The sequence below is a fragment of the Lepidochelys kempii genome, chromosome 3 (assembly GCF_965140265.1).
Source record: "Lepidochelys kempii isolate rLepKem1 chromosome 3, rLepKem1.hap2, whole genome shotgun sequence".
In the NCBI taxonomy this organism is placed as follows: domain Eukaryota; kingdom Metazoa; phylum Chordata; order Testudines; family Cheloniidae; genus Lepidochelys; species Lepidochelys kempii.
Window position 1 is genome coordinate 154,334,978 of NC_133258.1, and position 12,537 is coordinate 154,347,514.

The 12,537-nt window shown below is 43.8% G+C and overlaps 1 protein-coding gene across 5 annotated transcripts in view; it reads left to right on the forward strand.

Moving 5' to 3' along the window:
• Positions 1 to 12,537, forward strand: part of PLB1 (phospholipase B1) — a 136,107-nt gene that overhangs the window by 74,741 nt on the left and 48,829 nt on the right. For all 5 annotated transcript variants that reach the window (XM_073338615.1, XM_073338612.1, XM_073338616.1 and 2 more), the window contains 8 exons: positions 3,820 to 3,871; positions 4,019 to 4,099; positions 5,382 to 5,447; positions 5,821 to 5,921; positions 6,550 to 6,631; positions 7,059 to 7,163; positions 9,206 to 9,301; positions 10,306 to 10,377. In XM_073338615.1, coding sequence (XP_073194716.1) covers positions 3,820 to 3,871; positions 4,019 to 4,099; positions 5,382 to 5,447; positions 5,821 to 5,921; positions 6,550 to 6,631; positions 7,059 to 7,163; positions 9,206 to 9,301; positions 10,306 to 10,377 — 655 coding nt within the window. The remainder of the gene's footprint in view (positions 1 to 3,819; positions 3,872 to 4,018; positions 4,100 to 5,381; positions 5,448 to 5,820; positions 5,922 to 6,549; positions 6,632 to 7,058; positions 7,164 to 9,205; positions 9,302 to 10,305; positions 10,378 to 12,537) is intronic.

The window sequence follows — 12,537 nt, forward strand, 5'->3', positions numbered from 1 at the left end:
CTTGTACAAATCTCGAGAAACAAGTGAGTTCTTGTACACTTGCTGGGTCACCGGTGTGAGGAAGTGAATTTCTCCTCTCTCCACCTGCCACACCAGAGGACCTGGATTGGGCAGAGACAGGAAGTAGAGCTGCTCAGCTTTCCCAGCAATATTTTTACTTTTATAAATGTACTTTTGTACTTTGTCCTTTTATAAAGGGGGTGAAGAAAACAACACTCACAGACTCCTTCTGGTTCTCCCACTGCCCAGCCGCGCCACGCCCACCAGTCCTTGCCCTTTCCCACCATCTCCTCATGTGGAAGGCCTATGACAGTGAAGGAAAGCAGCACATGAGTTTGTTTTCTGTATAAACAGACACTATCGTAATGTCCCTGAACTCTCAGAGGCACCCATCTTAGAGTTCATTTCTATCACACTTTATTTATAGCCTTATCGAAGGAGATAAGTTTATCTCCATGTAGTTCTCTGATATCACGGCATTGGACATAAAGAGGAAAGAATGGTTTCTCCTGGTTCAAATATGTGGCTCTATTTTTGTAATGCTCCTAAGGGTTCATTCTCGGAGCCAAAGAGATTCCTCTTCCTGTCATCCAGAGGTAAAAAGATGGGCTGTAAATGAAAGCTAAGGCCAAGAGTTTCAAAATTGAATTATTTGGTGTGCCTCAGGTTTTTGTGCTAAGCCACCTGCTGATATCAAGTGTAGTGGTGGGCGCTCATCAGTTCTGAGAATCAGGCTCAAAGTTTTCTCAGGCTGAGGGGCTAAAAATCAGTGGCTGCTTCTGAAAAGGCTGGTTTTAATGAACGTGTTGGGTATGTGCAGGCTTGGAAGGAATAGATTTTTATCAGTAAATGCCAGCACACACTGATTTCACCGCATAAGCACAAACCAATGAAAAAATTTCTATCGATAATTGAAATTCCAGTTAGATAAAGTAAAAAAAAAAATGTTGCTTGATAACTTATTAGTGTTTGATTTGAGGGTATTTACTTCATACATTTTGATGGGATGGTGACAGTTTGCATTTTAAAATTTATAAAGCTTTAATTTTTAATCATCATCTACTGTCTTTAATTATGTTTGTCCCCCCATAATCTCCTGCAGCCATGAAAATTTAAATAGATAAACATAAAAAATGCTTAAACCCCATAATTTTGCACAACCGTTAAAATTGAAATGGATAAAAATAGAAAAAATGCTTAAAAATAAAAGTTGATATTGTCTGTTGGAATTATAGAAAAAATAAAAATTGAATTCTGCCAAGCCTAGATACGTGGAAAGGGAGATACCTTCTTAGGTCCTTATCAGGCAAAAGCAATTAAGCATGTGCTTGACTGTAAGCTGTAAGCACATACTTAAGTCCATCCCTATTCAGCCACAACACTTAAGCATGTCTCTTATGTTAAGCAACAGAGGGGTAGCCGTGTTAGTCTGGATCTGTAAAAGCGGCAAAGAGTCCTGTGGCACCTTACAGACTAACAGATGTATTGGAGTATAAGCTTTCGTGGGTGAATACCCACTTCGTTGGATGCATCCGACGAAGTGGGTATTCACCCATGGAAGCTTATGCTCCAATATGTCTATTAGTCTATAAGGTGCCATAGGACTCTTTGCCACTCTTTTATGTTAAGTGTATGCCTAAGTGCTTTGCTGAATTGAAGCCTTAGAGGACATCTCAAATTTTACTTGAAAAATGAAACTAAAAAGTGGTCCTGACTCCTGACCACTTGTGGTTGGTTGATGGGACTACGGCAAGCGCACGCTATGGAACGTTTAGTCTGCAGTAGCGGTGTCCACATGTTCAGAAAGTGCATGGCAAGCTAGTGCACTGCAGATTTACACCATGGCTAGCCATGCACTAACTTGCTGTGTAGACAAACCCTTAGTGAGAGCTGTGTGTCAGATTGGGGGAAGAGGGGAAATACCTTTTGCTCCTATGATATATGCTGTACAGCAAAGGAAAACACTAAACTGGGAGGAGAGGTAGATACGCTGGAGGGTAGGGATAGGATACAGAGGGACCTAGACAAATTAGAGGATTGGGCCAAAAGAAATCTGATGAGGTTCAACAAGGACAAGTGCAGAGTCCTGCACTGAGGACGGAAGAATCCCATGCACCGCTACAGACTAGGGACCGAATGGCTCGGCAGCAGTTCTGCAGAAAAGGACCTAGGGATTACAGTGGACGAGAAGCTGGATATGAGTCAACAGTGTGCCATTGTTGCCAAGAAGACCAATAGCATTTTGGGATGTATAAGTAAGGGCATTGCCAGCAGATCGAGGGACGTGATCGTTCCCCTCTATTCGACATTGGTGAGGCCTCATCTGGACTACTGTGTCCAGTTTTGGGCCCCACACTACAAGAAGGATGTGGAAAAATTGGAAAATGTCCAGCGGAGGGCAACAAAAATGATTAGGAGACTGGAACACATGACTTATGAGAAAAGGCTGAGGGAATTGGGATTGTTTAGTCTGCGGAAGAGAAGAATGAGGGGGGATTTGATAGCTCCTTTCAACTACCTGAAAGGGGGTTCCAAAGAGGATGGATCTAGACTGTTCTCAGTGGTAGCAGATGACAGAACAAGGAGTAATGATCTCAAGTTGCAGTGGGGGAGGCTTAGGTTGGATATTAGGAAAAACTTTTTCACTAGGAGGGTGATAAAACACTGGAATGCGTTACCTAGGGAGGTGGTGGAATCTCCTTCCTTAGAAGTTTTTAAGGTCAGGCTTGACAAAGCCCTGGCTGGGATGATTTAGTTGGGGATTGGTCCTGCTTTGAGAGGGGGTTGGACTAAATGACCTCCTGAGGTCCCTTCCAACCCTGATATTCTATGAGTCTATGAAAACAAAGTTCCGATTACCATGTAAAGCATATGCATGTCAGGTTCATTAGTATCAGCAGATGTATGTCATGAAATGATGTACAGTAGTGAAGTATTTCTAGCAAGGGCCCAGAGGGAGGTGCATCTCATTCCAAAACCATGGAGCTGCCTGCAAGGCCAAAGCTTTCCATTCAGATTCTGAGCATATTAGAGGATCAACGTAATGATAGAGCAGCTAAATGAGGTCCAGCAGTTTAGTGTAGGTAACCTAGAATCCACGGCAAAGCTTTTTATAGATCTAGCATGGTTATTAAAAGGCTGTCTTGTTAGCCCCCTCCTGAGTGTCCTGGATACTTGCTTCAGTTTTCATCAGGGCCGAAAAACTTTTGGAAACATTAATTTGCACAATATAGAGTGTGAAGTGCTGACTCTGAGCTGTGATCCTGGGAATGTCCGATGTTTATTTCAATAGTTATTGTGCACATTTCCTTCGAATCAATGTAGGTTTGGAAATATTCAGTGCACACAAATGTTAATGCAGGGGATTGTACAGAGCTCTGGGTTTGGCGCTCCCTTGCTGTTTTAGTCGATAAGAAATAAACTGATCCAACAATTCTAATGATGCTGTCAGCTGACTAGCGGTTTGCTGCACCTGGCATCCGAAAAGCTGGCGGGGGTGGGGGATTTCTCAGCTGCTCTCTAGGGAGTCAAACAAGGTGAAGGAAGGATGGTCTTGAGGTTAAAACACTGGACAGGACTGAGATCTGGATTCAATTCTTTTCTGACACAAACTTCCCATGCGAACCTGGACAAGTCATTTAGTCTCTGTGTCTCAGTTCCCCATCTATAAAATGGAGAGAATGCTACCTCACAAGAATAGTGTGAGGATACATTCACTCATGAGTTTGAGGTGCCCCGGGGCCATATCGATATCTAGATAAATATTCTTCCAATGGATGCTGGTCTCTCCTAAGACTCACTAATTGTCTTTTTCCACAGGGAATTACCGGACCAAGTAAGAGCCCTGGTGAGACTAATGAAAAGTGATCCGGTGAGTTGACTGGAATGCAGCATGTTTAATCTCACAGCATGAAAAGGAACAGATATTGCTTCATGGAACAGATCTGCCTCCAAAGATACCCAGTGTGCACATCAGTAGGGAACATAATGAACTTACACTTTTTCTTTCTTTATGCAGAGAATCGATTTCACCACTGACTGGAAGATCATCACTGTGTTAATTGGAGCTAATGATCTGTGCAACTACTGCAAAGACCCTGTAAGTAGCAGGATTGAGGAGCTGGCATGGCAGCAAGGCTGACTGGTGTTGGTGTAAAAACACCAGTGTAAGGAGAGCCAGCCTCTGCGTCCCATGAAATCCAAGGTTGCAGGTAGGGGAAAGGAAGTCCCTGAGTTCTGAGGGTCACCCAATATGCCAGACAAAGCTGAATTTTGTGGAGTACTGTGGGGTCTGTGTGGAGTGATAGATACTCTTCTGGCAGTGCCTAGTTTTAAACAGTTAGCAGTAGCAGACTAAGATTGTTGTGGTCTCTGCTTGCTTGCTGTGGGGTAGGAACCAGCCATTATGTGGAAGTGAGAGAGAGAGAGAGAGAGAGAGAGAAGAGCCTGCCTTTCTTGACCATGTCTGGGGCATGAGGTGAGGGAGAGAGGGCGGGATTCTTTCCTCTCGGCTTTGGTGGTATACAGGGGCTGGAAAAGCCCCCCAGCTAACCAGGGAAGAATTGTCCTGGTTCAGCAGTGTGTTAGGCCACCACAAGTAGTCCAATACCGCCCACCTCACCTCGCCTCCCCTCCCCGCACAAGTCCTGGCACAGGGTGGTGTTGGAGGCAGGACGGAGCACGTTGGAAGTCTCTGTAATGGTCAGTGCTACAGAGATTTTTATGCTGCTTCAGACTGTGGCTGCCAGAAGGAGAGCGTGGGACCTCTCATGCCCCTCACCCCCAGTTCTAAACCTGGCTCTGAATCTCGGGTGTAGTCTCTTTTGTACACAATCCTTTTCACTACCACTAGCACACTGAGGTCCTCTGCCCCCCCCCCAGGGTGCAACAGAGTGGGGGGATCCTTGTGGCTAAACAGGCCTAGTCAAGCTCCTGTGCTGCTGCCAGATGTTTATGGCTGGTGTGTCCTTGCCTGCTAATGATGTCAATGGATAGCAGTAGAATGACACACCCCGGAAACATTTGTGCCTCTGTTTTCATCATATTTTGGCTGACCCCATTCGAACACACTTACCACTTGGTTCTTTCCCTCAGCCAGAGATGAGGGGCCCATTGGACATTGACTCAGTCTGCTACAGCTCAACAGGGAGCTCTAGAAAAGCCAAGGTTGTACTCCGCCTATCTACATTTGAGGGCGGAGTAATGGTATAATTGAGCCACTTGGTTTCTGGAAGAGAGCAAGAACATTCCACTGACCACAGCCTAGCATGGCAGAAATAAGGGGATGGGAATGAATGCCCAGTGCAATATCTTTTTGTTGTCTCAAGCCATTTGTGAGACGTCATTGGCAGTAACTCCTGCTTCTCTTCTTTTTCTGTGAGGATTACTATTCAGCTGTAAATTTCACCAGCCGCATTCAAGAAGCCCTCGATATTCTGCATGCAGAAGTAAGTGGTTTTAGTAACTCATTGGTCAGCATTGCTTCTTCCTCCCCCAGTTCTAGTAGCTGTGGGGTAGCCCAGGGGTGGCCCCTTGAACCAAATGTATCCCAATGAATTCCATAATGCAGCCTACACTGCCTTCATCTCTAATGCTGAGAGAGAGCCTGACAAATAAGACACCAACATACAACCAGGGGCAGGAGGAGGGCGAGTTCAGTCAAGTGAGGTGGAGAGGAAAGATCAACAATTGGGAAGGACTGGTTGAGTAGTTAACCAGGGCAGAAAGGGGGAGCTGCACTTGTGCTCTGCACTTTAAAATAAAGGCATTGCAATTTGCATGACAAGCTCCTGCCAAGCAAAGCTCTGACTTTCCTTTCAGGTTCCCAGGGCTCTGGTCAATCTGGTTGAAGTAATGGACCTCCTCCCCTTGAGGCAGATGTTTCTGGATAACCAAGTACAGTGCACCACACATCTCACTGGGTAAGGCAGCTTTCGCCTACTCTGGCGTCTGCACTGACTCTCAGTGGGAGAAAAGACAAAATTTGGTTCCCTGCTTCCGAGGCTAGTAGGGCTCTCCCAGCGGGGATCAGGGTTGGGGCTGGAAGGGTTCCCTGGATTTGATATGGGTTTTGGCATTGGGGTTCTTTGTCTGGTGGAGTCTGTTGGGCTCCCTGGGGTAAGCCTAGAGTTATAGAGGATTGGACTCCACTGGCTATGGTTATGGGATACCAAGAGTTAGCACACATACATCTACCCAACTTGGAATTGCATGTCCCAGCTGCAGTGTAGAGAACACCTTTAGGTGCCCCAAAATAATGGGACATAGGGTGACATAAGTGCAGTTCATATCACCTTGATATGCTTAGCAGTTGCCAAACTGATATGTGAGCTGCACCACTCATGTAGGGCAAAGGGACAGGTAAAACTGTGGCTTGAGATTGTGCAAGATGGCAAAGGCCATTTGGCACTCTTATAGAAAGGGTAATATATAGACATCCAGCTCAGCTCCCAGGTGGCGTGGATGCTGAATGGCAATGGGTGAGTGTCTCTTGAATCTACACTCTTTGTTCTAATGCTGTTTCTGTCACTTCTGTAACCTCTTCTGCAGAGATCTGTGTAGTTGTGTTTTCCCAGTGACAGAAGGGTCACAAGAGCTAGCGATGGTGATGGAAGCTACCAGAGCCTACCAGGTACATCTGCCAGGATGAGTGCAGTTGCTTTGCCTACAACTGAGGCAGGGCAGAGGGTTTGCCAGCAATCTGTCTGTTGCAATTTATAACAACATATACAAAAAGTGCCCATCTACTACTCTGGGTACCTTTGTTATTATTTAAAATATCAGTGTGGCAAAATCAGCAGGAAAACTCTATCCCTAACACAAACCCATAAGTGGGACTTTCCTCACCCAGCCACCATCCCTCACAAACAATCACTCCCATCATGCTCAAACCTCTTCAGCCACTAGGGCAAAAAGATGGGTTTTGCCATGTGCCCTGAAGGTCTGTGATCCCTGATTGTGTCAGCCCAAGGGTGGAAGTGCAGCTACATGCCCTACACACAACTTAAGGATGACAAAGTGGTTGGTGGGTGGTTGATGGTCTTTTTTGTCTCTTACAGAACAGCACTTGGAAGCTAGTGGAGTCCGGCAGGTATGACACCCAGGAGAATTTCACGGTCGTACTGCAGCCTTTCTTCCGAAATACCAAGATTCCTCTTCTTCAGGTATGGCTATAGGTCACTCTCAGTAGTTAGGTTAGATGCATGCACTCACCCACCCATCTAGAGTATATGAAAGTATCAGGGTTTGCCAGGTGCTCTTGAAGTTCCCATATGAATATAATTTGGTTTGGGTATATTATGCTGTTGGAATTCCTTGAACAGTTACCAATACTTGGATTTACATAATTTGTTTTTATACCGATTACTGCTTTAACTTTTGAGAAATTATTTAAAGATTACATTTAAGATATATCTACACACACTTGTTCAGCAAGGGCAGGTGTTAGCTAAAAGGTGTTATTGTTATACTCTTATATAGTGCTTTTAATCCGTAGATTTCAAAGCACTTTGCAAAGGACACCAGTATCATCATCCCCATTTAATGATGGGGAAACTGATTAATCAAGCAGCATATGCAAATACACAGAGAGCCCTGGCCATAATGTTAGAGCTCTTAAAGCTGTCTGGCAATAACCCTCACTGTTAACTAACAGCGTCGTCATCTCTTTCTGACCCATGATCTTACTCTTCTATGCCTGTGCAGAGAGAGAGATCTACATAGTAATCAGTCCAAAATGTAATCTTAGGCAATCAGCCCTTCCCGCATCTTTGGCTGTAGGATGGGGCTCCAGTGCCTGAATAGTGACTGAAGCAAGCTAGTAAATCCAAGAACTGACACAAATCTTTTCTGAAACTTGAAAACCATTCACTGATTTTTTTCACACATCTGTGCTTCCTGATTTCAGCTGGAACTGGAAACAGATGTAGTCAAATTCCAAACAGGAGGAGCTGTGGTATTATAGGGCCAGAGGGAACCAGAAAATGCCAGAAATAACTGGTGACAAGTTGCAAACGTTCAGCTTCTTCTTCTAACAAACCTTTTCTGAGACTGCAAAAATTGGGCTGAAAAATCTCACAAAATCATAGGCTTTGATTTCTGCTCAGATCAGCCTTTGTTAAAAGCCCTTCCTGTGGGTTTTGACCCTGGCTAGAAACTTGTAAATGAAAAATAATAGATGCAATTTGTTTCTGAAAAATGTTTAGACCTCAAAAATGATTTTCTTCCAGTTTTGCAAAAAAAAAAAAATCAGATATTTTTCCATATTATATCCAAACTTGAAATGGGCCTGACCCAAAATCCTGGCTACAAACTTGGTGGAAGATCGCATACAGATCCAAAACTTGGCAGCGGGTCCTTACTTCTCTAATGAGCCAACTCAAAACACTTAATCAAAACATCCTCAAACCTTGAGGAAGTTCAGTTCTGGATCTAAACTCTGTGGCCTTAATCCATCTAATCCAAACTCTTTTATCCACCCCTAAAATCTCATGAGAAAACCAATCTCTTAAAACTTCCAAACCCAAACTGTTTCAGATATTACAAAATCAGTAATAAACTGGAGTTCCGCTCTGAAAGGTGACACTGTGGGTATACTCAGTTATGTCTGCTAACGTCAGTGACAAACAACTCTTACTGCTTTTTACTCCTGTTAGCCCTGCAGAACTGACGCTGCTGAAAAAGAGGGAGCTACAAGAGATGGAGTTTCTTCTTCTGTTGCTTCTTGTGTATCAACCGTAGACTTGTGTACTAACTTCCACCAAGCTATACCTGAGCAAACCCACTGAGGAGCATTGTGCGGTTTGCAGCACCCTTATTCCTGGTGGTGATGCATGAGAAGAAAAAGGCCCACCTTAACTCTCATATCCAAGCTGAGTTTGTGGCTGTGGCACTGGAGATCCTAGAGAGAAAGACAAAACACAGAACCCAACAATGCCATTTTTAGAGCCAGGATAGAACAGCACATTAAACATCTGAACTTTAGGGTGTTTATCCTTTTGGGGTTGGCCCATTGCTCGTACTTGGTGATCCTTCCTGGTAGTACCCCACTTCATCTCCCCAGATGGCCAGTAGGCCTTCCACATGGGAGTGTATAATGGGAATGCCAGTTACTACCAATAGGCTCTGCTCCAACTTCAGTGAACCAAAGTAATAAAGTATAAACGAACTTCTTGCACTCAGATGTCCTTTGCACTTTCCTTTTCAGGATGGGCGTGCAGATATCTCCTTCCTTGCACCAGACTGTTTCCATCTGAGTCAGAAATCCCAGTCTCAGCTCTCCAGGGCTCTCTGGAACACCATGGTAGGGATGGCATGAACTTGTATATCTGGCTCATCAACCAGAACTGATTCAAAGTATCTTTAAAATCATCTCCTTTGTGTAATAATTGCGGGACTGGGTGGCTCAGGCCACTGTTGAGGGGACCCAGACCATTCGTCTTGAGGTCACCTATTCAAATCCATCCCAGGTCAGTGTTGATTAAAGGTCTCTTCCATCTGTTGGCTAAGAGGTGAACTGAATTTGATGCATCTCAGTTCACATCCTGTTGGACAGGTGTCCACATCAACAAGAATGAAACCCATGGAATGCACTAGCTAACAGTCTCCATGAAAGAGACATTGAACACTGCCTGGGTCATGGAGACTGACTGACCTTCCTTCTCACCTTCCAGGTTGGGGCTGAGGCACATTTGTATGGCAGTGTAAGTGATGCTTGTACTGCTGTAGCCTTTGCTGTACCTGTTCTGTGGAGAAGCAGAGGACTGTAGTCTCCATGGCTGTCAGCCCAGAACCTTTCACCTACTCTAAATTCACTTTTTAAAAGGAGTTTAGTCAGGGAGGATCCCGAGTTTTTATCGAGGAACCCCTGCAGTGATGCTTATCTTTCCTTTTACTCACTGGTGCTATGACAAAAAATGGAAGATTTATCCTCACTGCCTGTCGCACTTTGTGGTTGATGCCATGTTTCAACGGAGACATAAAGTTAGACAAGGCCTTAGCCCTGGTATTCTGGTCAAATTCCAGTACAGCTACTTCTGCCTCCCTAAATTCCCCCAGCAATACAGTATGCTCCTTTACTTCCTGTTCTAAACTACTGCCTAGTGTTACTGTGCTCTGTGACACAGCTGCCACGTTCCTCCCAAGAAATGGCTGCATTTCAATCACATGCAAATCAAGAGCTATGCAATTACTGAATTTAATTAAATTTTTGAAGCACCTTTCAATTCTTTGGGTTTAAAATTGCTACAGAAATGTAAGATGAGACGACACAGCTACAAAACTAATCCTCCCCCTTTTTTTCCCCAGCTTCAACCTCTAGGGGAGAAAACTGACTTCTTTGACCTCAAGGCTAACATTACCCTGAGTTGCCCAACTCCGGTAAATTCTGTACCATTATGGAAGCAAGGGGTTGGGATGGGTGGGTTCTTGGAAAAGATCCAGTATTTTTGGAACAAGTCTGCTAAAATTCTGCTTCTCTGTTAACTGTATGTGAATATTTTCTTGCATAATAGCTCTTCAGTGTTTCTGAGTCTTATACCGTCTTACAAAAACTGACTGATAACATGGCTGAAGCGGTTTTTAGATCTTTGGCCAGATTTTTAAAGATGCCTAAAGATACAGATAGGTACCTAGTGGAATTTTCAAAGGGATTCAGAATGGATTTTCCCTTTGAACTCATTGGCAGTTAGGTGCCTAGATGTTTTTGGAAATCCCACGAGGCACCTATTGGTGTCTTTAAATGCCTTTAAAAATCTGGTCCCTAGTGACTAATACTGAAGAGGTTGCATGTATGCTTTACATGTGTATGTAGCTTTCCCCCATTGGGTGTATGGATCTAGGGAGTTTCATGTTTCCTTCAACCTCCAACACATGCATTTGTCATTGCACACCAGCTCAGCAGTTTCTTCTTTCGACAATTGGACAGCTGCTTCTCTCCCTTTCCCCCAGCCCTTTTTCTAACTTCTTCTTAAAAATTTGTGATGTATAAACTCTACTCTGCCGTGAGTTTCAGAACATCAGTGCATTCATGGACTTTTGAGCTGCTATATGACAATAGAGGGAGATGCTACTAGTTTCTTTCCTCCTTGCCCTGTACAGCAATTACCCATCTATGAATTTTTCATGTGTCTATCACCATCATCTGTGTTTCTGTCTTTCTTACCTACCTTCATTACATGAGTTTGAGCCTCCAGCCACTATTTAGTAGTAAAATCCCTACAGAGAAATCACTAGCATAGCTGATTGTCTGGAACATAACAGGAACTGCTGTAACAGATCAGACCATCTGTTCACCTGATCCAGTATCACACTTTGGGACATGACCTATAGCTGATGTTTTAGGTGAAGGTGAAAATAACAAATTTGGCCAGTTGTGCAATGAGTGAGGATTTGGGAAATTCTTTCCTGACCTCTGAAGAGATGAGCATTGAAGTTGGTGATTACCTTTATCTTACCAAGGATAACTATAAATGCTGTGAGTCAAAACTTATCCATTCCTTTTTTAAAGCCACTTCCGCTTTTTGTCTTCACCCCCTTTGACACTTTCTCAGGGTATCCAGGATTATGAGTCACCTTGTGACACCCATGCCTCAGTGAGAGAGACACTTGCTGGTGCTTACCTGGGTGTCAGCTCTTTGACACCACCACCTTGAGGCTCTGCCAGCCCTTACTTTGCCTGGCAGGTTAACCATAGGTGCACCTCAATCCCTGAGCCCCCTCGAAGCAGTCCCCTGCAGTGCCAGCCACTGGACACGTGCAGAAATTACCAGGTAAACTGCCCCCAAAGGAACAGTGCATGCGCCAGCTTGTTTGATTCAAGTGAGGATCAGCTCCAATATAGCAGCACAGCACTGAGATATGTTTATAGTGAAAATAATCCTATGTTTATTATCCAAGGCTAAGATTTAAGGGATAGCGAATAAGGATAACAATGGAAACAGAAACAGTTACATATCAAACAAAAAGTAAGTAACTTTAGACTCTAAGAAGTGTGTTATAAACAGGCTTAACCCCTCATCATCTAAAGTTGCTTTAGGTGAGAGAAACAATTTCCCAGCATCTCCAGCCAACATGTCTGGGATCCCTCTTTCATGATTGCAAAAAGCGCTGTCCTGTTTTCTTCCTCTCTGAAAGATAACAAAATATCTCCTTGCATTTTTTTTTATATTCTTCAAAGCTCATTTCTGAGCCCCAGAGACAGGACAACCCCTGTTGGTTTAGTCTCCAGTGTCTTCTCATCCCCTTGTTGACCTCATATGTAAATTGAGCTCATATTATGTTGGCTTACAATGCTTAATTTACAGAGATAGACAGGTGAAAACACATCCTAACTTCTCTCTGGAAAAAACTTGTTTTTCTCTTTGGTTGGTGACAGACTTTAAAACATATGTTCAGTACATATACACAATTACTTAAATATTCTCTCTACATACATGATGCAATGATTGAGGATCAGTATGACATATGCTTTTATTAGAGACTTCACATGATATTCTATATGGATAAATACTATGAAAGCAGTGTGCTAGGGTGGTGAGT